Here is a 27,325-nt window from a genome sequence, read left to right on the forward strand (position 1 = left end):
TGCGGGTTTATAAATATCGACAGTTCAATTCCTATACAGATTTCGCTTTAAAGACAGCTCTTTCCCTCGAGAATGACTCATTTTCGAATGCACCATCGCAACCTCAGGAGACCTGAACCAATGTGAGATAAAAACACTGCGAATCTTGTTATCAAGGCAGACTGACACCCGCAGTAGGCTACCGTTCCGCTAAAATATACCATGCTCTCTTTCAACACGACTGTTCCTCTCGCGTTCGACTTTCTTCATACAGAAGACTACTTCATTTTTCTGTTCCATATTGTCTTTGCTACTAGTGCGGTCTTTCTCGCTGGGTCAGTGGCAATTGGAATATTGAGTACAAAGAGTCTTCGAATTCAAAACAGATTTATTTTCATGCTCAACACCAGCATTAGCGACACGTTGATTGGGTTTTCCGTTTATTATCTTGGTCTTTTTGATGTACAAGAGGGATACCCGTCAAGGAATGGTACATTTTACATTCTACCTTCTCTTCTTGGAGTAAACGTCCTTACTTTTCTGTTTGCACAGATTGACCGCTACGTTGCTGTTTGCCATCCTTTCTTTTATAGTCGCTACATTACGCGGCCGATGATCATTGCAACTTGTGTCTTTTGTTGGTTTGTCACATATCTTACATTAGTGCTGCAAAACACTGCCCCTGTCTCGAAAGCTGCACAAATAAGCGCAATTAGCGTTATGGCTTTACAGATAGTAGTGATCACTAAAGTGCTGATGACTATAAAGCTGTACATAGTTGCCAGGTACCAACTTGCACGAGATCCACCGAGCGCTGAGAAGGAGAACAAGAAGGAATCTTTGAGGATCATAGTGTTTGTAGTCATATGTTTCTTAACGCTGTGGTGTCCCTCCTTTGTTAATATCATTGTTAGGCAAATGACTTTATACGGCCTGAAATTCAGGAATGAAGCTACTAACCTCTTTGCCATAATGGCACGATTTAACGCACTTAGCACACCAGCGGTGTACATCTGGGGGAGCCCCGCGCTTCGCGAGGCTGTGAAGCAAACCGTGTGGAGAAGAATGTGTCCAAAGAAGAAAATAAGGTAGAGTGAATTCAATGCGTCAGTTGAGTCGTTGTTTGAAGAGAAGCGTTCAAACATTAGGATTGTTTATCTTTTTCTTGTCAACGCAGAGCCGATTTTGATCAAGGAGAGCAGATACGAGAAATAGCAAGCATATCACAGGAGAAAGTACCCTGAAAATCTAGAGGAAACCGCAGCGGCCCCCAAAACGCGGTGGACATTATTCATGTCGTAAGTGAGCCGATTTTTCTTTATAGATGCTTTTTTTTGTTAATGAAACTTTATAATATAGGTCTATAAGGTTAAAACTTACATTTGAATTCATGCATCAATATATTGCTTCTTCAGTGTTATTGCAGTCGTGTTACAAAATGGCATTGAAACACTGTTTCACATAAACAGCTATGCAATTGCGTTGGTTACATAATGGCTTACATTACACATCTATATATTGTTTTCTTTTTCATTTTTAGGTTTCCAAACATCCCGATGCACATCTTTGGTCGACCAATGACTTTGTGTGTGATCAGTAATGCTCAATGAGATTTCTCTACAATCAACAAGTTTTCAATTAAGACTTTCTGTTCACTTCAAGTCAAATTCAGTAACAATCATAGTATAGTGGATACCCTTTAGTGGAGCGTCTACAGAAGTGTCTCAGCCGAGACTGGAACTCCCACGACCCCCACGACGTTTATCATGTGTCTTAAACTTGACTGCACACTGTCGCACCCTGTGGAAATTTAAAGCAAAACCTGTAAACAAACTTTTCGTGGTGTTTCAAGAGATCCTGTAGTAATCACTGATACATATAAAACTATACCCCCAAAACTATACAAATGTATGTCTTGATGTATTATTTAGACCCAAACAATCTTCAATAATGTAAATGGACTGTAAATAATTTGACTTTTAAAAACAAACAATCATTGTGTCCTATTAAAATGCGACCAAAGGGAAAAGTACTAAACACTTTTGCAATGCATGACACGTGTCATTGTATGTTTTAAAGTCGAAAGGCTGTGACATCATAGCTGTTCAAGCTTACTGCTCTCAGAAAATAGAGTAGTGATAACTTGTGTCTTGTTAATGAACTGTTGACGGTCTGTTGGTTCTCTTTTGAAATTTGTATTTTTTATTTGTAATTTCGCTTAATAGTTAATTCTTCACCGGTATGACGACATATTAAAAATACCTTTTGTATTGTTTTGAGCAATGGATGATTTCGGCGGTTGAACGTCGCCAACGCAGAATAATTTGGCCATGTAAAACTTTTTTTTTATTAAACTTCACAAATTCTTTGTAGGTACAGGTTGGATCCAGAAACAGTAATAAAGATGTGCTTTTTATCCAACGGATGCCATGCTGGCAGCAGCTGCGGACTGGTCAGATGTCTCCAGTCATCCATGTCAACGAGACTGGCATATATCACTCATGCACTTGAATTTCAACCTGCCACTGAACATAAAGTAGTTTCGAACTTGTGAAATTAAAGTGTTAAATGCGGGAAAGCAGAATCTGAATTTGTTTGTGGTTCATCTGTTCCGCTGTAGATTGTTAAATGCCACTTATCTGAAAGTTTTAGTAGCAAACAATAGCTTATTATGTATGTTTCCGGTTGTTTAATGCATGTGTTTGAAAGGATAATATGTGCTGTACTCAGAATGAAAGTAATTCCCCTTTTGTAGCAGGGACAAAATGGTTTTTTTTTTCCTTCATTTTTTTTCTGGGTAAAATGGATAGGTAATTGAGGAAGGAGGATGAGGCCAGAAGAAAGAATAGTTCAGTTTTTGCAAGACTGTGTTTGAGGTGCCCGCTGTTCACCCATTTTGAAATGTCACTGGGGCAAGCTTTGATGCAAGTGACAATATGTACATCAGTGTGAGAGAAGGAGAGACACTCTTGTGTATCATGACCATAGCAGTGGCAGGAGAATCCGCGGGAGGATATTGGTGAGTCGCGGGATGTCTTGTGCAAAGAAAACAGGAGGGGATTGAGAACAGATCCCCGGGAGACTGCTGCGGTAAGGCTGTGGGACTTTGAGACAGAACCGTGCCAGGATACTTGGTAGGAATGTAAGAGATGTAGAGATGTAAGAGGAGAACCGTTTGTGGCTGCTGCCTGAGACACCCAGTTTTGGCAGGGTTGCCAAAGGAACCTGATAATCAATTGTATTGAATGCCACAGAGAGATTTAGAAGGACTACAACCGAGGACAAGGACACTGCTTTTGCAGAATTCACCACTTCTGTATAACAAGGATAAAGACCTCAGTTGATTGGCAAGCCCTACAGCCCAAATGATTGGTGTCAGGTAGATAGTTTTGAGTCAGATAGTGTGTCAGCTGCTTGGAGACAACTTGTTCAGGGGTTTTAGACAGGAATGGGAGGAGGGAAACCAGTCAGTAGTTCTGGAATGTGGAGTGTTCCATTGTGGGTTTTTAAAGAGGGTGACACATGGGCCTGCTTAAATTCACCAAAGAATAAAGCCAGTAATTATGAACAAAATTGACCTGCAAGGAGACGCATGGCAGAAGTGTAGGAGTAGATGACTGCAGTAACGGAGAGGAGATAGGGTCTAGTGGGCAAGTAGATAACCATTTGCATGTTGAGAGCTGAAAGGTATTGGTAAAATGCCAGAACAGTGAGGAGGTTTCATTTTTTACTTTAGTTAAGGGTGCCTGATAGCCTGGATAGCACGGAAGATGCATCTGCATTTGGAGGGCTGTCCCAGGGTGAAATTAAATGAATCGAGTAATGGGAGCTATCCAGCAAAATGAGGGAAATGGATATTGAAGTCACTGAGTAATGTCATGGGGGTGTCATCCGTAGCAGATGCTAATGTGAGTATGTTTAATGATACATTTACATTTTTGACATCCAGTAAATGCTCATATCCAGAGCAACTCCCAAAGTCAAGCACAGAGTGCATTCAACAAAACAGCACACAAGTTTACAGAAAGAAGGACACCAGTGCAAAACACAGTGCCAAGACCACAAGTGTGAGCCTGGCTCAAAAACAGAGGTCCAATACAGTTTTACAACACACACATTTTAATATTTTCTGAAGCAGAGAGAATATATATTACTTCCACCATGTCATGGATTTTCTTCCTATCTATTCAGCGTATGAATAAATATTGAGGGCGCTTTATATCTGAAATCCTAGTTTATACAATGTATAATTAACAAAATTACATTTATGATCTTTCTTGTTTCATAATATATTCTTGCTGATAGTTTCTCTTTCTTAATGTGCCATATGTTCACTCAATGGAATTTTTATCTTATTGATAGCAGCTGAGCTCATTCCATCTACTTCATCTTCAGACTGGTAAATTGTAATTGCCATTGTCTGTGTTTGTGTGAGTGTGGATGTGGCCAGCAATTTGTTAACAATCCAAAACTGCCTTAATCAGCATGCCTGTTTTCTTAAACTGAGCAGTTAGTTTGTGGCTGTTGCTCTGTGAACATGCTGGTGCCTGTTTTGAGTCTTATTGTTATTTATAAATTTATTTGTTACTTTCGTTCCTTCTGTTTAACGGCGGTGCATCGGCCAGCACTGTGTACATAAACGCCAAAAAAAGAAAAATACCCCAACCCTGTATCACGCTCAGGGATCTTTTGTGGGCAGTTGCCATACTCATGGTAACCAACATACACGTTTTATAAGAGGATCGAGCTCCATCTAGCGCGTGTATTGTAACTCACCACTGAATTTGATAGGACAGATTTCGCTTAAAGACAGTTCTTTCCCCTGAGATTGACTCGTTTTCGACCAATGCACATCGCAGCCTCATCTGAACCAATGTGGGATAAAAACACCGCGGATCTTGAAATCAAGCCAGACTGACACCGCACCACCGTTCAACTGAAAATTATGCTCTCATTAAACACGACTGTTCCTCTTGCGTTTGACTTTCTTCATACAGAAGACTACTTCATTTTTCTGTTCCATATTCTCTTCGCTACTAGTTCGGTCTTTCTCGCTGGCTCAGTGGTAATTGGAATATTGAGAACGAAGTGTCTTAGAATTCAAAACAGATTCATTTTCATGCTCAATACCAGCATTAGCGACACGCTCACCGGCTTCTCTGTGTATTATCTTGGTCTTTTTGATGTGCAGGAGGGATACCCATCAAGGAATGGTACATTTTACATTCTGCCTTCTTTTCTTGGAGTAAACGTCCTTACTTTTCTGTTTGCACAGATTGACCGCTACTTGGCTGTTTGCCATCCTTTCTTTTATAGTCGCTACATCATGCGACCGGTTGTCATTGGAGTTTGTGCATATTGTTGGGTTCACACGTATCTTATACTCCTGGTGCAAGCCATCGTCCCCGTTTCAAAAGCTGCACAAATAAACGCGTTTTGCGTTGTAGCTTTACAGGTAATTGTGATCACTAAAGTAATCATGACTATAAAGCTATATGTGGTGGCAAGATACCAACTTGCACGGGATCCACCAAGTGCCGAAAATGAAAACAAGAAAGAATCGTTGAGAATCATAATATTTGTCGTCGTATGTTTCTTAATACTGTGGTGTCCCTCCTTCATTAATATTGTTGTGAAGTATCTGACTTTTCACGGCATAAGATTCAGGAACGAAGCTACTAACCTTTTTGCCATCATGGCACGATTTAACGCACTTAGCACGCCTGCGCTGTATGTCTGGGGGAGCCCAGCGCTGCGTGAGTCTGTAAAGAAAATCGGGTGGGGAAGAATGTGTCCAAACAGGAAAATAAGGTAGAGTAAATTCAACGACCCAAGCGAGTCGTCTGTTGCAGCCTTGTGCCCATATCTAAAAATGTCTTCTTGTCTTTTTCTTCTCAATACAGAATTATATTCGATGTCGGAGAGGAGAGCAAAAATCGACAAGAAGTATCAAGCATAACAGGTGGGAAAATAGCCTGAGAATATGGGGGAAACAGCAGCGGCAGCAAACGCGGTGGCCCTTAAACATGTCACAAGTGAGCTTCTGGTCTTTGCTTACGAAACAGTAGGCTTCTCATTATGAATGTACCTAAAAATGAATCTGTATAGAATCAGGCATTCATATATTAGCATAGTAAGTTTATTTAATTCATAGTTACAATCATGATGCCAAAAGGCATCTTAACTCAGATAGCATAAAATGCAACAGGTAGATTTCAAATAGGCTATGTGTCTGGATTTTAGGGATCCAAATATCCTGATTCGCGCGAATAATTAAAAAAACAACTATAGAAAGATAACTAGCCTACATCAAATAGTTAATATCATTAGTAAAGTTTTTCCACCTCAGATTTGATATTGCTATTTCATTTTCAAATTTGGTACAATCGATGGGTTTTGAGACTTTCATTGCTTCTGTGAAAAACCTTTTGTCTGAACGTCTTGATGGCTTCTACTCATGTTTGTATTGACCTTAAATTACGTCTCACCAAAACGCAGCGGTTAAAAAGCTCAAGGTTGCCTCAAGCTCAAAATCATTCCACCACTATTTTTTTCATATGTACTACATATAAATCAAAAACATGCAGAGTTTGCAGAGTCTAGCAGAAATAAAGGCTTTATGTTGGTAAAACTGTCCTACTCTCTATGTAACATGCACAACATGTATGTAATGTAAAATTTTGTGGGATCACCTTTGTCTTATTGAAATAATTGCATTCTTCTCCTAGACCAGTGTAACGGCCGCCCGCCTGGCTCAGAAAACCGCAATTCCCATCCCGTAACAACTTTCAACCCCACGTGTGACTCAAAGCATCAGTACTAAAATTATACTATGGAATTAATTTTTCTTTTAATAATAAAACGAGAAATGTAGTAATTACTTATTATGTTGGGTCTTTCAGAGTTAGTTGACGCTAAATATGTGTTTTGTTGTTTGTTTTATTTCATCGTTCAAGGATCAATTCCTTATATTCGTTTTTTATCATGGGAAAAATATAAATACAATTCAAAAACCGTTAGTGGATGTGGCGGTATGACACGAAATAATTTAGCCTACTGCAAGACTGTGACGAATTAACTAAGAAAATGCTATAAGTAGTCAGCTACCTCTCTGATTAACTTACTCGTATATCAAAAATAACCGTAGTGTCCTTCTATTCTTGATGAGACATTGCGTCAAAAGATAGGGGTGATGCGGTTTGTTGTTTCTTTTTAATGTGGAGGTTAGCAAGGTACTCACCTCAGGAACAAACTGGTTATGCAAGTTCCTGTATAGTTTGGTAAGGAACAGGGGACAAATTGAGAGCAAGCTTACATTCCTCTGGAATTAAAAAATGGTGATTTCAGTCATACAGTGTGGTCCGCATAATCATTATATACCCTATCGGGGAGCAGTACACTTGGCAGAAATAAATTTAACGCTGCTCGCTGTAACATGTCTTGGTGTGTAACAAAAAAAAGACTTCCTGAATGTCATTCTCATAATGTTTTGAGTGGGATGAACACTGTCAAGTAGGTTTGTTGGCAGTAGTTTACAGTTTCTCAATGATAACTTTCTCAACAGGATGATTTTTATGGTGGTTTGTATTGATGAAACAGCAGGTGATAATCCCACAATTCAACCCCACACAAGGATATTTGTGTATAGTTAAAACCCATGTCCCTGCTGCTAAGAATAATAACCTACAGGGAGTTTAAAGGGTGGGATATCTTATAAGCTGAATTTCCTTGAGGTATTAGCTTATATCTAATAGAACAGCTACTGGAACAATTGTTATACCCATGGCCTCTGTTCTGTAGAACTATGAAGGCTGCTCCATAATGGAGTCCAGTAATGGAGGCCACAGCACAGATGTCAAACTGCAAAACACTCAGGAGGAAAGGATTACTTTGACACCATTATTATAAGGCTTTTGTGATGGTCTCTGTCCAGTATCATTTGAGGAATCTGTGCCAATCAGACATGGATACCTGGATATTGTATAGCACAGCAGACACAGAGCACTCTCTGCTTATGCAAACAGTGTATAGGGTGGAAGAAAGTGTTGTGGCAGCAAACATAGCCTCCTACACTACCGGCTCAAAAAGGAAAAAAGCAAGAGTGGAAAAAAACCTTTCTTTATTTGTTTTTATTTTTCATACACACCAAAAGTCAAACAGCTGAAGGAATCCACTGTTAGCACAGGGGTCACTACTGACACAGCAAAGGATCAGCTGTAGCCTGAGTCTTTGTTCCCAGAGCTCCTGAGGAAGAAATCCTGCCAGTCACTGAGTCTGGAGTTCAGATTGGCCAAGCCTGGAAAACCGATTCCAAGCTTTTAAAATAAATATTTACATTATTGTATACCTATTCACATCTATGTAGGGATAGATCTATGTAGCTATAGCTATACAGCCTGTATATTCTTACATAGTTGTTATATTTAGCCAGAAGTAGGAGGTCAACAAGCCCCATATTTTCCTTTGCGTGATCCCACAATGGCTAGGACTTCCACTATTAGTTTACCACAAAACTTACTAGAAGCAATTGCTTCAAGTTACTAGTAATGAAGATTTGGAATTTGAAACTTCAAATGTGAAGGTTCCTTTGAAAATTTCACAATGGATGCATTGTTATTTTATGTATCCTGTAGTTAACTGCATATGTTAGCTAGTTAACTCGCTGACTAATATAGAAATGTCCTGCAATAGTGCTATACACAGACAGCTATATATAGTGATCCACAAGTCACTTTAAGCAAGCTTTAAAAACAGAGTATACCATTGTATTATGTCCTGTTATCAGTAAAATCTTATATATATAAAATCTTATATCTTATCTTAAAGAAATATATACTTCCATTTAGGTTTTGTGGATGTCAAATTTTTCATTATTTTTCTTTAGTTGGTGCCTGGAACTCAAGAAAGAGGGACCAGAATAAGTAGTTCTACACAGAAAATAAATCAATTTATATTCTCTGCTGTGTGCACATTTATTTACAGCATGCACTTTCTACTAACATTTACTATGTTATTATGCTATTAAATTCCATGTATGTTTGTTTGTTGATGTTTATTTGTTTTAACATACCAAATATGATGTTATTGGTGTGATGATTTGTAATTACCTTTCAAATGCATTTGTTACTGTACGTTTGATATCTCATTAAGCAACAGAAGACTCAAATAAATCAATGAAAAAAATGTGTGTGGGATGTGCGCTTCCTGGAAACCAATCTTAAGTCTAACCATCGTCCTACATTGCTCCCGAGCAAGCTCACTCAAACTAAGCTGTGCTACGTGAACAAATTTATTTCAATTATGATGTCACACCGAAATGTAAATGTCAAAAGTAAATGTCATCTCTCTGACAGAGAGATGACATTTACTGGGTTGAATAGTAAAGAGAATTTTAATGACTGCAGATACAAATTGTTATACAACGTATAGGCTGTATTATTTGGATACTTTAATGCCCTATTTGAGACAAAACAATTAACATGCTGTCCATAACTGTCACGTAAAAACATCTCACACATCATACAAACTGCATTTTATGTAGAGAGTGGACAAAATAACTGTTTGTCGGCATATCCACAATATTGTGAATGCGTAGGCTATGTACTGTCAGGGTTTCCAAGGTCATCAGTAAACGACGTTTTGTTGTTTAAGTACCACTGTGAAACTGAAGGACAGAGGTACTGCTTTGTTACGTTAGTTAGTCGATTACGGCACTATTCAAATATTACATTTTGAAGGATATGGGTTCAATAGCTGAAACTGTAGTACTGTTATTACTTGTTCACAAAATGGTTACTGATTAGGCTATTTTCTAGATAGGCTATTCCACTTTTATGCGATCATGCAAAACTCAGTGCTTGAGATTGTTGTACTTATATTTAAACACATCCTCATGCCAAACCCTAACCCCAACCAGCATTGGATTTAACTCTGTTTTGACCGATATCGACTATTCCTTCACATGCAAGCGCGCTTATCTCGATAAACATAAAATCATATTCACTTTAAACAGGTGTTTTGGCACGAAAGAAACCTGACCTGAATTATCAGGTTAATTGGAGCCAGACAACTTGTAAAGTGTCTTTGGTGTAATACAAACCTGATACGATGCTCCCTTGAAAACCGTTCTAGGAGGCCAATGCATGCTGACTGGTGCTGTTTTACAGCATGCTCGAGCTCCATCTAGCGAATAACCGTGTAACTACAAATGTAAATTAAAGTTAAAATTCCACAGTCCAAGCGGTATTAGCCTATTTGTACGTAAATCAACATTAAAGGTTAAAGCAGATGTCGAAGAAAATGGTCAAAAACATGGCCTAGCCCTAATCACCGGTCACTGCGTATGCTAACGTATACTTAGTTCTTAATTATATTTTTACATTTTTACATTTCTACTCCGTATCTAGCTGTCTATGGGCTGCAATGTGGTGTAATGGTAAGGAGCAGGGCATGTAAAGATAGCATGTAAATATAAATAACTGACATAAGTAGGCCTATATAATTGTGACTTATGTCAGTCGCTCTGGATAAGGTCCACAAGTGTCAGCCAACGTAAACAACCTGGAGTAAATCTGCCAAGAAGAATGGGCAAACATCCCAAACAGTGTGCAAAGGTAGATAGTTACCCCAAAACATTTAAGATATTGCAGCAAAAGGCTGCTCTACCAAATATTAGTGTGTGGGGTTGAATAGGCCTACTTATGCAAACAGCATATTTCAGTTTTTATATCTTTAGAAAATAGGTTTATTAAAATATTTAAATGAAATATCTCACAGAACTAAATGTCAATGTATCATTTGCAGTTCAGTAAAATGTGAGATTTGATCAAGGGTCTGAATACTTTGTTTTTTGAGAAGCAGTAGGCTGACTATGAATTAAAGGGAACCAGAATCAAGATATACTTTTTTATTCAAGTAGTTACCTACACATATCTACTGATATCCTGGAAAATCCTAGCTACCAACCTACTCAGGACCACCTTGTGGCTGCCAATGCATTCATTCTACACGATCTAGTGCTGGGCAACGCATTGTATAATCAATAACATTCTACGGCAACACGAGGTTCCAGTGCTGTTTCTGTTTCTGTCTGTGAATACTTTATTCTAGAATACACTCCCACAAAAATATTCATAATGAGCCATCAGAAAAAGCATAGCTCCAACACGGGCAAAAACAAAACTTTCAATGCAAGGGGTTGAATATCTTGTCATAATAAAGAGATTATCTCTGTCTGAACTGATCTCATATGTCACCACTGGATGCTGTTGAAATCAAACCTGGAAGCGGGTTGCAGTAAAGCTTTGTCAACCTGTTAGCATTTATGTAGAATATCATCTACTATGAACGGATAAAAAGAAATAGCCGTGAAACTTTGACCGGGACAGGAAATATTGTTTTATATATTTTGGTTTAATAATCTCAGAGATTGTACCACCTAATTTAAAAGTGATAGGCCTAATAATTATTCATATTATAATTTCCATCTTGATAGAATATGCGACAGAAAGAACACATATCTGTCTTCAAAAGTTCAGGTCCTTGATTGCCAGAAGGCATTTTCTGAGCAACACACTTATATCTACTATTTGAATATTTTACATGAATGCAAGATTATTTCATTTTTACATGAAGAAATTCAAGAACAGCTGATGCAACCAGTCGTCAAACGGGCTTTACGAGTGGGTAAAGCAGCTTAGACATGGAAATGTTTTTAGGGGATATTTCATGACTTGGGTGGATGGGGTGATTAGCGCATATAGCAACTGCAGTGGGTGAACTTCGGAGAGACGAAACTGTAAAGTATAAATAAAATGAAAGAAGCAAAAGAAATGTTCAACAAATTGTCGACTTTGTGTCAACTTAAAAATGTGTTCTTAACGTATAGAATGTTTCTGTTGTGTTGTTTGATTAAGTTCCATTCAGTAATTGACTGGTCTTTACAGCACTGCATGTCTCACCGACAGTCCAGTCGGTTATTATCAAACGGATTCAACATTTTCAGAACCTTTTTAGAGGACAGCAACAATTAAGGCGTTCTTTCTTATCGTGCAAGAGCTGCTTTAGAAAACGCTGTAGTAGATTGTATGAACGTTCCTTGAGTCGCACTTTAAACCCTTAACCTCTTATCAATCACTAACTGGAGAAGAGGCCCAGATACAGGGCTCCCGCGTGCCTCCGCCAGTCTGGCGTTGGTCAGGCCCAGGTCGCTTCATTCCACTAAGCATCGGTGAGGGTGGTTCGAAAAGGCTCCCCTAGTCAGACCACCCTAGGATTATTTATTTTTGTAATTCAGATTCAGTACTGAATTTATACATCTAAAAAGCACGCATCATTTCTAGATTTGCTGCTTAAATTTTGTTAGTTTGTTAGTTAATTAAACATTAATTTCAGATGTCATTTATTACTGGAAAAAAACAGGACGTGCAGGGCTAAACCTAAGGAGAAACACATTAACACACAGGTTTTTGTGTGTTGTGCTTTGTATTCGGTGTCACACAATATTTTTACCAGTCGCAGACAAAATAATCTGTATGCGGTGATAACATCCCTGAGAAGAACAAATCATGTAGTAAGGGGACCTGCTGCGGAGAGAGCGGTTTTGATATTTTTATCATCTTAATGATATTTTCTCCGAGACCTCACTATGAGGATGATGATCTCCTGAGAATGATGATTACTCATTCGAATGCACATTGCTGCCTCGAGAGGCTGGCATCAAAGCGCATTAAATAAACACTGATCTTGTCATCTAGGCAGAATCTTCAGCATCTAGGTGCTGAATATTTCGTGGCACTGTTAAAATAAATTACACGATGCTCTTATTCAACACGACTGTTCCTCTTGCGTTTAACTTCGATCGTCCAGAAGACTACTTCATTTTTCTGTTCCATATTCTCTTCGCTACTAGTGCGGTCCTCCTCGCTGGCTCAGTGGTAATTGGAATATTGAGAACGAAGTATCTTAGAATTCAAAACAGATTCATTTTCATGCTCAACACCAGCATTAGCGACACACTCACAGGACTTTCTGTTTATTATCTGGGTCTGTTTGATGTAGATGAAGGATACCCGCCGAGGAATAGTACATTTTACATTCTGCCTTCTTTTCTTGGAGTAAACGTCCTTACTTTTCTGTTTGCACAGATTGACCGCTACTTGGCTGTTTGCCATCCTTTCTTTTATAGTCGCTACATCATGCGACCGGTTGTCATTGGATTTTGTGCGTATTCTTGGTTTCACGCGTATTTTATACTCACGGTGCAACGCATCGTCCCCATTTCAACAGCTATACAAATGAACGCAGTTTTAATGATTCTTTTACAGATGACTGTGTTCACTAAAGTAATCATGACTATAAAGCTGTATGTAGTGGCAAGATACCAACTTGCACGGGATCCACCAAGTGCCGAAAATGAAAATAAGAAAGAATCGTTGAGAATCATAATATTTGTCGTCGTGTGTTTCTTAACACTGTGGAGTCCTTCCTTCATTAATATTACTGTGAAGCAGATGACCTTTCGGGGCCTAAAATTCAGGAACGAAGCTACTAACCTTTTTGCCATCATGGCACGATTTAACGCACTTAGCACGCCTGCGCTGTATGTCTGGGGGAGCCCAGCGCTGCGTGAGTCTGTGAAGAAAATCGGGTGGGGAAGAATGTGTCCAAAGAGAAAAATAAGGTAGAGTAAATTCAACGACCCAGGCGAGTCGTCTGTTGCAGCCTTGTGCCCATATCTAAAAGTGTCTTCTTGTCTTTTTCTTCTCAACACAGAATCGGTTTCGATCACGGAGAGGAGAGCTATAATCGACAAGAAATAGCAAGCGTAACAGGTGGGAAAATAGCATGAGAATATGGGGAAAACAGCAGTGGCAGCAAACGCGGTGGCCCGTATTCATGTCAGTTGTGAGCCTCTCTTTGTTTACAAAATACTAGGCGTCTTAATGAAGCAAAAAAGCAACTACAAATAAACGGATATTCATACATTAACATAATACTGGCTTTTATTACAGCCAGACCCGAACAAACGCAATACGTGCTTCTGAACCACCGAATTATATTTAACGACTGCAACGCCTACAGAACGCCTTTTTGTCCTGTATATGGCTAAAGTATCAATATTAAAATCATAAATGGAATTAATACTCATGTAGATTTTTCGTAGTTCTACTGCGCTGAATGCGAAATGGAATGAGGTCTAGGATACAGTCAGAAAAGAGGAGAGCTACTTTGACAGAAAATCAGGAAAAGTTAGCCAATGTTAAATAAGGATTTTATTGTTTATTTCTTTATTTGGGGAAGAATTATGTAATTCCTTAACAAACCCCATCTTGGAATTGAATCTGTGCTCATCAGTTTTTATTGTAACTCCACCACCTGTGTCTATATTTTGCATTTGTAAAGCTTATAGTTTTTTATTGATTGTTTATCACAGAAAAAAATGTATATGTAAAATTCATGAACTGTTTCTTTGGATGTGGTGGTATGACACAAAATCATTTATAGCAGGTCTACAATGAATCAACAAAAAATACAAAAAAGTAGTCAACTACCTCTCAAATGAGCTCTTCTTCATATTTTTGAATTCAACTTAAAATATACATTCCCCATACAGCAATGTACTATTCACTGCTATTCAAGTTAACCATATTGTCCCTCTATATTTGACACATTAAAAAATAATAAAAATAAATAAATGACAACATGATGCTGTTTGAGATGATTGCTATTACTGTTGAGGTTAGATACTGCATAAAACATACTGAGGACGAGAGTTCCTGCATAGTTTGACAGTGAGTGGCAAACACATTAACAGCATGTGTATGTTCCATTGGAATTAAAAACGGTCATGTCCATTGTCTCATATGGTCTACACATCTATAATGATGATATACCCAATCAGTAACAAGTACACCTGGAAGAACTAAGTATAATGTTACTGGCTGTAACATCGTATTCTGCTACTGAAAAAAATACTGTATGTCTTAGTCTTATAATGATTTGAACAGGATGATGAACACCATCATGTCAGTTTTGTGGCGGTATCTCATTGACACCTAACAGAATGACAACTTAAGGCCCTTTTTACAGACAAAAAAACAACAGCCAGCCAGGTCATCCTTCAATCCCACCAAGATATTGTGTTGTTAAAACCGATGTGTCTCTAGCTCCAACAATGAAGAACAGTGAGTTTAGAAAAAGCTGTATTTTACAAGTTACAAGTTCTTGCAAGCCATTACCGTACAGTTAAAAAATGCCTCTAGCTACTGGAACCAGAGTTTCATAAATGACCTATGTTCTATACAACTATGAAATGTGCTCCATATCCAATCATTTTCATTGTTCAATGCAAGGACAAACAAGGTCAAAAACTAACCTTTGAATGCCAGTATTACACTGAGGAGGCTCCAAGCATTACATCATCAATGGGGAAAGGCACAGCACTGAGGGAGCAGAATCTGGTGATGGTCCTTGGTGATGCCCTGCAGGCGGCAGCACAGATGTCAGACAGTGAAACACCTGTGAGGCTGGCTAGGACTACACAAATACCCTTCCAGGAATACCCTGATACCCATCAAGGATGGTTTGATTCTTATAAGGAGGCGATTCTTAAAAGTAGAGTGAATGATGGAATGAATGGGTAAAATGGATATTTATGTTTGATATGGCTTAGTTAATTACATGTTTCAAAAATGGTATGAAATGTAGTTAAATGTATGGTGTTATTATGCAACCCTGTATTTAATAATGTCAAAAAAACAAAATAAAAAATAATTTTAAAAACGCTGGTTACTGAAGCGAGGTTCTGTCTCTTGCTGGCTCCCGACTCTCCTCAGTCGGGAACCAAAGTTCCACCCTATCATAATCAACAAAGTGAAATAACTTTAAAATGAAGTAAAATGACCAGTTACTGAACACACTATCCCCCACCGCAAACCCCTCTACAAATACCATGACCAAAGACACACAAAGACAGAGGTAATTATTAAAATTGTTCGACCCCCCCCCCCCCCCCCCCACTTGGTCCTCCTTCTGTCTTTCTGGTGTAGTCAGAGGGGTGCCTTACAGGTGTATCAGCATCCTGGAAAGTCCAAAAAACAGCAAGTGGAAACCCAGAAAACCACAAGTGTCCCTCACCAGTCAAAGAATCAGGACACAGAATACTACTCCTCCTTATCTCTTACACCTTAGCATGAAAGTTTTCCTCAGATAAATTAAAAGGTCCTTTCGGATGCCCAAGCATCTACTGTGCTCTACACTCAACAGTCCTTTGCCTCTGGTCTCTGCTTCCATTATCTCATTTAATATCTCATATGTCAAACTGTGCATCTTTATTTTTCCCTCAAGAAGGTGATCCACTCGATGACGAGGATTTTTATTCCTGATAACCCGTACCCCATTGGATCCATCCAAGATAAGTTAGATGTGCTTCACAATTACTGTTAATTCACCCCATCAAATTTACTCCATGAGTACCCAATCAAACAGACAACACTTCACTCAGATGGTTAGACAAATAGGTGGAGTACTTACTTGCCATAATACTCAGTTTTCCGTCATATGAACAAACACAGAACAAACACTAAGAACAAGGTAACAAAAGATTAAATAACAAAGTTCTAAGAATGGTAGTTACAGCATACATTTTAGGTTCAGTGGAGGAGTGGAACCAAACAGGAGCAGGTGCCACAACAGTTGATTGATCAATTGATTTTACTTGATAATTTAACTATAACAGCATTAATTAATATGCATATAAGTATGCAAAGAAGATATTTCCGTAACTACAATTCTTATAACAGGAACAAAGGAATGTCTGCACACTGTTGCTTGCTCCCAAAAAACTATACTGCCGCAAAAAAAGACAGACCTTCCATGCAACAATGTTTGGATATTCCTTCTTTTCTACATTTTCATTTATGTACATGTTATTATATTTCTGATCTGTTTGGCTTGATTGGAAGGGTGATACTCACACAAGATGTTCACTTATTTGAAATTTTTGTTAACAGAAAATTGGCGTGTGATTTAACTTTGATCACATTTCTCACAAACACTCCTGTAACTTGAACATACACTTCCCTGTCTCAAAGTCATATGTTCAATCACAATCATTACAGGGCTGTACAGACAGCTTTCTGAGTAAGAAGCCAACCAACTGGGTCTATATATTGTTGCAATTTACCAAACATTTGTTGTTCGTACAATAGAAACTGTACACTTCAACCATCTGTTAATGTGTACTTCAAATGCTTCACATAGGCGTTATAACGTATAACACAACTTAGCTATTGAATGCAGTTTATTATCTGTTGGTCGCACAAAGGAAACTGTGCAAATATCACTCCATGAATTGTAAGTTACATGAAAATGCAGTCAATTTAGTTACATTCATACTATTACAGGTAACATTACCTGTTAGTTACATTCATACTATTACAGGTTTGAATAGTAGTAGCTCACTAAGTGGCATCTTATTGGCAGTGTTGGGAAGGTTACTTTTGAAATGTAATAGGTTACAGATTACTAGTTCCCCTGTTAAAAATGTAATAAGTAATGTAACTATTTTAATTACTTCATCAAAGTAATGTAACCTATTACATTTGATTACTTTTCTAACAAATGGTTTAAACTGGGCAATAAAGCTGAAAAGTCCTAAAAACATAAATTTAAACCAGGCAGTGTAAACCTCACAACACTACTCAACACTGATTACTGTCAAACGTTTAATAAACGTTCTTCAATATAACTTGAATTAAGATTGGAATGTTTTGATTTGAAAGCACAACCACCAAAACAAATCACAAGTATGTAGATCACAAACAGGGCAAACTGGCAACAACTACCGTTGTGTGCCCAACAAAAAGCACAGTATGCATAGTTAATTTAGTCTGTTGGTGCCCTGCAGAAATTTCACAACCTAATGACCTCTCCAAGTTAATATTTAATGAAAACACAACACTGAATTAAGTTACTGAGTGTTATTAGATCTCACACAGGTTACCTACATCACTATTCAAGGAGGGCTAACGTTAGCTAAGACTATCTATCAAAGGGTTCATAAATGGAGGTGCGGCTGAGCAAAAGGCGTCTGTTAGCTAGCTAGCAATTAATTTGTCATGAATGGAGATTAAACATAAATACGTAGCCTACTGGATGGGCACCGGGCAAAATATAGAGCTAAATTACGTCTAGAACACACATAAATAATATGATGCGGCGGGAGGTACTTTATTTTATGTGATTGATTGCGGTTACATTAACTTACCTGTAGATGTTTCCTCAGGTTTGACATCAAGCATTTTGATGTTGACAGCATTTTCACCAATGGTAAACAAGCTTTACACTGTACAGTAACGTTAGAGCCTTTTTCTGATTTCAGAAGGAAAATATTGTTTGTATGCGTGCTAAGTAACTTCCATCATTTCTGAATTCAGTTGATGTTAATCTGTTGCCTATTTTACTGTGTACCCTCTTGCCATGCATTGACGTGATGTTTTGCCATAATGAAGTCAGACTAATTGCTTGTTTATCAATATAATTTTAGCAATGTGAAGAAGACTGAATATATGGCAATTAACGAAGAGGAGGGACACCAGCTCATTGCATCATGTGATGGCACACCTATTAAAGAGATGACCGATTTCAAATACCTAGGCTCATATGTTGGAGACAGCAAGAAAGACAAACTACATCACATCTGGCAGTCTGACATTTCAAAACAAATAAAAGTAGCTTTCTTCAAGGAATGTGTGGACACCATTCTGCTTTATGGTGTGAAAACATGGACCATGAAGAAAGATCTTCAGCATAGGCCTGATGGCACCTAAGCAAAACGTCTAATGAGGGTCAAGAACATATCCTGGCAAGAACATTGAACAAGGCATGAAATCTACGGTGATTTCACCATCATAGCACAACACAGAGCTAGATTTGCAGGACACTGCTTGCGGGCCAAATAAAACGCTGTGTCAGACCTTCAATTACTGAGGCTCCTCTGCCATAACAGGGGTTGGAGACCTCTCAATTATACCGATGCCATTGCCAGAGACCTTCAGATGGCAGTGGATGATCTGGCCACACTGATGGCAGATAGGCACAGACAGCCTGGATGCTTCAAGTGACTTCGATCTCGGCTGCATCTCACGGCCGATGATGGTGAGCTGAACGCCTGGGTCCAAATCCCTCAGGTCCAGAAGCAGCTGGGAATTGATGCAGAATGGTTTCAGCATCTTCTCACAGACTGCTTCATAGCTCTCACTGTCTTAAAAGATATCTCAACAAAACACTGTACAAAGTTGTATTTGATCATTAAGACCTAGTCAGGCACACCTGAAGATTTCATTCACCTTATTGCCCTTTTAAAGAGATGAAGTAGGCCTAATAATTAAACCACCACAACTCACTCAATGATTCTTCTCTCTGTTGAGGGGAGGCCTTCAATTCTAAGAAATGGTTGTGCATCTGTTCCAGTGAAGATGTCCTTATCTGGAAGCTGATGCCCCTTCTAATAGGCCACCTCCCTGAAAGGGATATCAGCAATTACTGCTAAACATAATCTTTCAATCTTAACATCCAATGTTGTCTGGTAAATTCTACAATTAACATTTTCCTCTCTTGAGTGGATGTATACACTAGAACTATGTATACACTAGAACCTTTGATAGCACGCACAGCGTTATAACAACGTGCCAAAGAAATTCACTGCGTTGCCCACGTTGCAAATTAGCATGCGTCATCGTAAAATTCTGGCAAGAATTACAAGATCTCTGACTTCATGTTATTGTGTTCTTCCAATAACGGTCCAAAAGGCCTGGCCTTAAGGATCTGGATGACCTCGTCATCCAATTCCACAGCAATGGCACATACACAGTAACAACGTTTCACTTCACAGACCACACCTTACCTTGATGCGAACAGCTGTACTCGCTTGTCAGATTCTGGAGTTAGCAAGCTAGGTAACTTAGTAAAATCTTGCCTTTCACAAATTGATTAGCCTTGGTCCTTATCGCAGAGTGTTGGCCGTCATGGAACTTTTTTTTGTCGTGAAACATATCTGCGACACTGTTATTATATTCATCACAGAATGGATTGTTGTTGTTCTTCGACTCGAGCGTGGAGAATTTCAACTCGACCTTGCTGACCTGGTTCGTCTCCCAGAATCCCTGACTGACGATGGTAGATGTGCCCTTTTTGCTACAGTTGCTATTTTTGTGCTTGAGAGAGCTAGCGTGCTGGTTTAAATGTGTTTTCCTTCTGCGCTCAATGTTGAAATTGGTTCGACAGACTTCACAGGAAGCAGTAATGTTTACCAAGATTGCTGTTTGCTGATTTCTTTCTAGAAAAGAAACCGTATAGCCTACCAACTGCAAAGATATTTCCATGAACGTCTGTTCTTCTCTCTGTTGACCATTCTCGTTCAGTATTTTATACGCTATGATTTTTACGCTCAGTAATGACTGAAAAAGTTCACCTTCCAAGTTTGAAATGGCGGTTGTCAGGTTCGGATTTTTTAGTCCAAGCTGAGCGTAAATGGTTGTGTCGGGTTCATAAGGGGTATATTACTCAAGTTATTCCAGCATTTATTTATTGTTCATCATATTTGTACGTTTGGAATATAGTTTTGAGTTTAACCAGACAAATAAAATGGGAGATGGGGGTTCAAATATAAGTGAGACTCCCGGGAAAATTAAAGTGTTGTCAGATGTGTTTACAGTAATTGTTAAAAGTACGCAACTCACTTAAGACGGATCCAACAGGGCTTGCGAGAATAAAACGTGAAAGGGGAAATGTGACTCGTTCCGAGTGTACGAAACGCCATAATATTAGACCTAACAGGCTAAATAAGGCCGCCCTGATTTAGATAGCTACAGAGCTGGCTAGCTCGTTAGTGTCGAAAACAGGTCGCAGTTTTTATTCTAGGGCTATAGTTTCAGCTATATAGTTATGATTAATTTCACAGTGTAATCATATATATGTACACTAGAATGTAATAGGCCTATGTGGCGATCGACAAGAGGACTACAGACAGACTATCTTCGAGCTCCATCTAGTGAGTATAATCGTAACTCAGGATGATAATGGATAAAGGCTGTAGGCCGCACAGACCAGAAAATTAGTTGGATTACTATTGAAATTTGCGCTGAAAAATTTCCAAATAAACCTTTTCACATAATCTCTCTTTGTGCATACTGTGGGGATTCTGCACAATGTCCTGCAAATAATTGCCATTCAGTTAACCCACGTTTTGATGTCACACGCAATGTGACATTCTTTGTTTCTCTCTTCCTCCCCCATCTATCTATTTGTGTCTATGTATGTGTGCATCTGTCTCTCCCAGACACAGACACAAACCAGTAAACAGAGAAGTTGCACATACATTATTTTCCAATAATAACAGGTTAGGCTAAAAGGTTCATTACTATGGTAGCTCTGGAGGGGGCAGGCATAAATTCACACATGAGCTGTCCAAAATCCTGAACTGTCCCTGATCTCACATGCCACCATTGGATGAAATTGAAATGTTGCATGTAAGCGGGTTGCTATGGATCTTTTCTCATCTCACTAGATTTTTGTGCACAACAGCATTTATTTATTTATTTCAGTGTAAACACACACCCAAAAACATTTTCGGATGGCCCAAGTGTTCTCATGATAAACACAAAACATTCATAACAAATTCAAAACAGTGATGCTCAGTGCCAAGTATTTTAGTTCTGGTGTGACATGAAAAAAAATGCCACAAATAAAATGCCTTTTGCTTCCCACTTTCCTTAAACACTGTGTTTTAAAGGCACTTTTATCATTTACTTGGATTTAAGATGCTCACAGAAATATTTTCTGGCGATAACTTAATTGATATTTGTTGTGTGGACTTGCAGTGCGATTCAGAGCCTCGGGGCCCAGTAAGAACAAGAAGGATTGGTTTATACTTTAATGGTGTAATAGTCTAAAGTCATCATCATTATATTATCATAAGGTACCCCTGCCGGAAAATGGTGTCATGTGAATGGGGGGATTTTCTGTTGCGGCACTGCATGGAAGCACAAATCAAGTTTGCACAGTACAGTGACATGTCGACCAGAGAGCTGTTTTTTATTTATCATCTTAATAATTGCTAGATTTCCACAGTCTTGACAGTGAGGAGAATCCCCCCCCCCCCCCCCCCCCCCGGAACTGCGGTTTACTCGCGCGTGTGCAAATTGCAGTCTCAAGAGGTCTGGACCAATGCGTGATAAAACACTGCACGGACGTCGTCGTCTTGGCAGATCGAACACTCGCTGCACAGTTAAACTGAATGACACGATGCTCACACTCAACACGACTGTTCCTCTTGCATTTGACTTTAATCGTCCAGAAGACTACTTCATTTTTCTGTTCCATATTCTCTTCGCTACTAGTGCGGTCTTTCTTGCTGGCTCAGTGGTAATTGGAATATTGAGTACGAGGGGGCTTCGAATTCAAAACAGATTCATTTTCATGCTCAATACCAGCATTAGCGACACACTCACCGGGTTCTCTGTGTATTATCTTGGTCTATTTGATGTACAAGAGGGATACCCGTCAAGGAATGGTACATTTTATATTCTGCCTTCTTTTCTTGGAGTAAATATCCTTACTTTTCTGTTTGCACAGATTGACCGCTATATCGCTGTTTGCCATCCTTTCTTTTATAGTCGCTACATTATGCGACCGGTTGTTATTGGAATTTGTGTCTTTTGTTGGTTTTACACATACAGTATATTAACGGTGCAGAACCTCGTTCCTATTTCAAAGGCTGCACAAATAAACGCGTTTGGCGTAATGACTTTACAGATAATTGTGCTCACAAAAGTTCTGATGACCATAAAGCTATATGTTATTGCCAGATACCAACTTGCACGAGATCCACCAAGCACAGAGAAGGAGAACAAGAAGGAATCTTTGAGGATCATAGTATTTGTGGTTATATGTTTCTTAACGCTGTGGTGTCCCTCCTTCGTTAATATTATTGTGAAGCAGTTGACTTTGCACGGCCTAAAATTCAGGAATGAAGCCACTAACCTCTTTGCAACCATGGCACGATTTAACGCACTTAGCACACCAGCGGTGTACATCTGGGGGAGCCCCGCGCTTCGCGAGGCTGTGAAGCAAACAGTGTGGCGAAGAATGTGTCCAGTGAGAAATTTGAGGTAGGGTGAATTCAATTATTGATTCACCATTTACAGCAGAACTGAACGTGACTGATGCGCATGAATATTAATGATGCTTGTTCTTTTACTTATTCCAACAGAATCGCTCTCGATCACGGAGAGGGTGGCAATGACCGACAAGAAATATCAAGCATTGCCATAGCAAGGGGATCCAAGAAACCCTGAATGACCGGACTAAACGGCTGCACACCCAGCGGTACCATCTTTTGTTTTCAAAAATATTAGGATTTTTGTTGCTATTTTCAATTATACTAATACATTCATAATGTCGTCGACATATTGAATGCATTATCACTTTACGGTTGCATCAATTATTATGCAAAAAAGGTGCAGACGGCCAATATATGCGTTTATAAATATGCATTTTTAAGTGTTTTTGCTTTTAGGACTATGAGACACTCCGGTGGATTGTTTGTGAATCATTGGAGTATGACTACCAAATACAAACAAACAAAAAAAATCAACAGAAAGAGAATACATCGAAGAGGGTAACATGTCATTAAGGATCATTTATATCACTTTCCAGGTATTTCGCTTGTCCTCGTTAATCAATCCCTTTTCAGATAATTGGAATCTACTTTGCTCAGGTCCTCATAACGACTTATAAGATGTGGTATTGTGGAAAAAAGAGGTGGGTAAACTGTCAAAACGCCAACAGGGGAGAGGGCAGCACTTTGGACAAATAATTGCATGGACTTTTATGGGGTGTTGCAGCCTGCATTTGGAGGCATTTTGGCTGAAACCATATGATGGTGTTTAATTTAAAAATCCAATATTTTTCTTGAGTGCATACTTTAAGCAAACTGTTACGAATCACATGATGTGCTGGTGCAATTGTCTAGCTGGATATTTCATACATTTTCATTATTATATTATATAAGACTCAGCAAACTCAGAAAACAGCTTTTGTTTTGTTAGCAATTACTTTTTGTTGGTTGGGGGGGGGGGGGGTCAGGCATGGCAAACTCAGCTGAGCAGAGAGGCAGAACCTTGAAGTCCAGCTGATACTGGGAATCCTCCTTGAGAGGGAGGCACAGTTTTAGACTCAGAGCCCATCGTGCTCGTTATCTGTTTGTGAGAGGGCACAGCAAAACAGAGCAGTTAACGACCTAGCAGTCAATCCAAAACTGGGCCCTGACAGAGAGGCTGAGCTTCTTCTTATGGGGCTGTTCATCACAGACGCCCAGTCTCAGGTGTGCTGGACATCTGCCAATCACCGGGTGCTGTCCATGGTGCTGATCTGCCTCTAGCAGGCGCGGGACAGAACCTCTTTTGCCTCCAGGGGTTCAGTGGAGTCCAGCATGGAGTTCCTGCCCCTCTTTCACCCCATTCCCACTCACATTAGCTAGCTATTTGTATCATGCCACATGCACATTTTCTGTTTTCTAATTATTTATGGGTTTTATATGGTTGACATTTTGGAATTTTTCTGATATCCATGGTATTAGTGTAAACAGACCATTCCAGTTCCTCTAACTTGAAAAATATCATGAACAGCATTCCTGATCTCAGCAGTACCAAGCTAAAACAAGTTAAGTGCCTGTTTTGTAACTAAAATGTCATACATTAAAAGACAAAAAAAAGAAAAGACAAGACAGTGACAGAGAAATGATTCAAAATTGTAACAAAAACCTCTTAATAAAATGTCAGGTCATAACCTTTCCCAAGAATGTCAAAAAATATTGAAGTAGGCTAGCTATGTGGGCAGCATGTTTCAAAAACGATTCTGCGGAGGAGTGAATGAAGTTAATTTTCTATATAAATATGTGAATGTATTCCAGACAAACACTATGCAGAACAAAATATGAGTTTGGGCCCAGGGGTTTCAAAGTTCAGGGACTTAGTATCTTCCAGAATTTCTCTAGTTTGAGGTAAAAATATTACAGTCTCTGTTTGTGCTGGCAGCCATCACACTCGTTGCAGGGTGGGGGAGGGTTCTTAGGGTGGGTGGGGCGTTTTTGGTTTGTGATGGTTGGAATTTTGCAGTGTTCATTGAAGGAACAAATGAAAATATGAATGACAACAAACCTGTTATCAGTAGTCAGTAGACAGTAAGATAGCTGACATTGTAAGAGCTGCTTAAGCCCAGATTGTGTCTTGGTTTGAACACATGTCCCAAGAATGGTCTTTATTCTTTTTAGCAATGACAGTGGAAAAAGCTCTGGGTTTTGAGCAGGCAGCAACTGCTCCAGATCAGTCAGATTATGTGATATGGGTTTTGAACTGCTTTCTTTACTTCATGCCAATCACCAGGTACAGAGACTGTGATAACCATCCCCAAATGCTAATTAAATATTAACTCTTGAGCCATTTGGGAATACTATTGATGGAGTAAATTCTGCGCTCTTCTGTTGTTGAAGTCCATTAGTGAACTTCAGCATCTTAACAAAGTCTATAATGGTAAAAGCTGTACTTTTGTGCTCTTCATTTGTATGATTCCCTGGATAAGAATGTCTGCTGGCTGACAAAATGTTGTGCAATGAATTTACATGTCCCAAAATTCCAAGAGAAGTACCAGGACAAGAGGATACAAAACTGCCCCATCTCCCTATTTCACGGATGCTCTGGACAGAGCATCTATAATCCTTTCACCACCCAAGATACTGCTAAAGAATGAATCCAGAAAGGTGCACAGAACATGGATTCATACATCAAGGAACATCCTCAATGATGGCCAAGGCCATTTTTTATGGTCTGATGAATCAAGAGTTTCTTTTGTTGTGACATTTCACTTATATGTTTATTAAATATATGATACAGAGCAGTATCTGTTATGAAAAAAGTGTGATTGAAAATCAGTACAAGTGCTTTACAGCTGAGCCCTTCTTTCAACATTTCAAGATGCAGATGCATCCAAGCAGTCACCATTTCTAAATTAAATTAGGTAATTGACTTGGACTAAGATGTGATTTATGCTGACTGAAACTCAGCCAAGGACTTTGACTAAAACTGGGCACATGACCTGGATGAACTGGTTCCTGCTACAATGAGAGAGGGTGATGCTTCTGATAATCATATTGCTGTTAAAACATGTACATATACTTTGAGATCATTGGATATTTGTTTCTTGAATGCATGGGAAGAGATTGGACTCATGATGTTGCACTTCAGGTCCATGATTATGGAAAGCAGATAAAGCAAAGGTAAGAGGAAGATGAAGTGTATGAATGTATGTAATATAAACTCGTTCATGGTGAATAGATACCACACATTGATGTTGATAAAAAAATAAAAAAACATGAAAACATTTTTCTTTGGTGTTTCTCTTGACCAAAGTGAAAAGCTAGGCTGTAGTTTCATGCTATGGTTACATCAGGAACACAACTGAACCAGAACTGCTGCAGTTGAAGGACAGCCCCCAGTCACACCTGAAACACATGGCAGTTATGGACACTGTAGCTTGTGATTACCAGTAGTAACCAGCTGTAAAGGGGAGATTGGAAGTCAAGAATGTTGTACCAGTAACACACTTCCAGTGTGAGACCTTGTATAACCTGTAATAGTGGCTATTGAAACATTTTATAAATATTTTATTACACAAAATCAAATGTGTGAGTTATGCTACTGATAACGTGTATGTCCATCTTAAAATGGCATAATCACATAATGTAGATATGTGAGTGCATGTCTTGAATTAATAACATTAAAAATTATTGAGAGAGCTAAATTTTGTTGTCAAAACATTCATCACATTTCAGTGTAGGTATGAAAAATATGCAGTTGAAGGAAAAGACATGCTAAATATAAAGTACAGACTGAAATATTACGCACTACTCTCAGGTGCTGTCTTGGTTATTTTAAGTTGTATATAAGTAGTATATAAGTTAATAAGACAAATAAGGACATTATGTAAGCAATGAACTAGTAGCACATCCTTAAATGTGTTATTTGAAGATAAACCCCTCTGTGAATATTTAAATTGCAACTTTATCTAAGTATGTAAAACAGTTTAAAGTCAGTGTCTCAACAACAAATAAAGGAATGCCTTGAGTCACTACCCTTACTTCCGTGCACCCTTTTCCTGACGTCATGTGGCATACCCGTAACAATTATACTGTTGTAGATAGTTTGGTTACCATGATATGCTTTAGTAATAGATGAACACTCAGTATTATGAAGTGAAACCGAAAGCTTGATATTTACAAAATTTTAAT

General features: G+C 38.8%; 4 protein-coding genes across 4 annotated transcripts; all 4 read left to right on the plus strand.

Moving 5' to 3' along the window:
* The first annotated feature begins 201 nt into the window (after positions 1-201).
* LOC118776159 (trace amine-associated receptor 7e-like) lies at positions 202-1,071 on the plus strand. Its single transcript, XM_036526269.1, has one exon. The coding sequence runs from the start codon at positions 202-204 to the stop codon at positions 1,069-1,071; it is 870 nt and encodes a 289-aa protein (XP_036382162.1).
* Positions 1,072-4,924: 3,853 nt separating this feature from the next.
* Positions 4,925-5,794, plus strand: LOC118776160 (G-protein coupled receptor 183-like). The gene has a single exon (XM_036526270.1). The coding sequence runs from the start codon at positions 4,925-4,927 to the stop codon at positions 5,792-5,794; it is 870 nt and encodes a 289-aa protein (XP_036382163.1).
* A 7,000-nt stretch (positions 5,795-12,794) lies between these two features.
* On the plus strand, positions 12,795-13,664 carry LOC118776161 (somatostatin receptor type 4-like). The gene has a single exon (XM_036526271.1). It carries the CDS (start codon positions 12,795-12,797, stop codon positions 13,662-13,664), a length of 870 nt encoding a protein of 289 aa, XP_036382164.1.
* An 8,620-nt stretch (positions 13,665-22,284) lies between these two features.
* LOC118776162 (G-protein coupled receptor 183-like) lies at positions 22,285-24,421 on the plus strand. Its single transcript, XM_036526272.1, has 2 exons — positions 22,285-23,136; positions 24,251-24,421. Exons 1-2 carry the CDS (start codon positions 22,285-22,287, stop codon positions 24,419-24,421), a joined length of 1,023 nt encoding a protein of 340 aa, XP_036382165.1.
* Positions 24,422-27,325: the final 2,904 nt, after the last annotated feature.

The sequence above is a fragment of the Megalops cyprinoides genome, chromosome 4 (assembly GCF_013368585.1).
Source record: "Megalops cyprinoides isolate fMegCyp1 chromosome 4, fMegCyp1.pri, whole genome shotgun sequence".
Taxonomy (NCBI): domain Eukaryota; kingdom Metazoa; phylum Chordata; class Actinopteri; order Elopiformes; family Megalopidae; genus Megalops; species Megalops cyprinoides.

Coding starts and splice junctions, on each gene's coding strand:
- LOC118776159 (XM_036526269.1), top strand. CDS start 202: ATGCTCTCTTTCAACACGACTGTTCCTCTCGCGTTCGACTTTCTTCAT.
- LOC118776160 (XM_036526270.1), top strand. CDS start 4,925: ATGCTCTCATTAAACACGACTGTTCCTCTTGCGTTTGACTTTCTTCAT.
- LOC118776161 (XM_036526271.1), top strand. CDS start 12,795: ATGCTCTTATTCAACACGACTGTTCCTCTTGCGTTTAACTTCGATCGT.
- LOC118776162 (XM_036526272.1), top strand. CDS start 22,285: ATGCTCACACTCAACACGACTGTTCCTCTTGCATTTGACTTTAATCGT. Junction 23,137..24,250: donor TGTGGCGAAGAATGTGTCCA/GTGAGAAATTTG, acceptor TCTGTTTGTGAG/AGGGCACAGCAAAACAGAGC.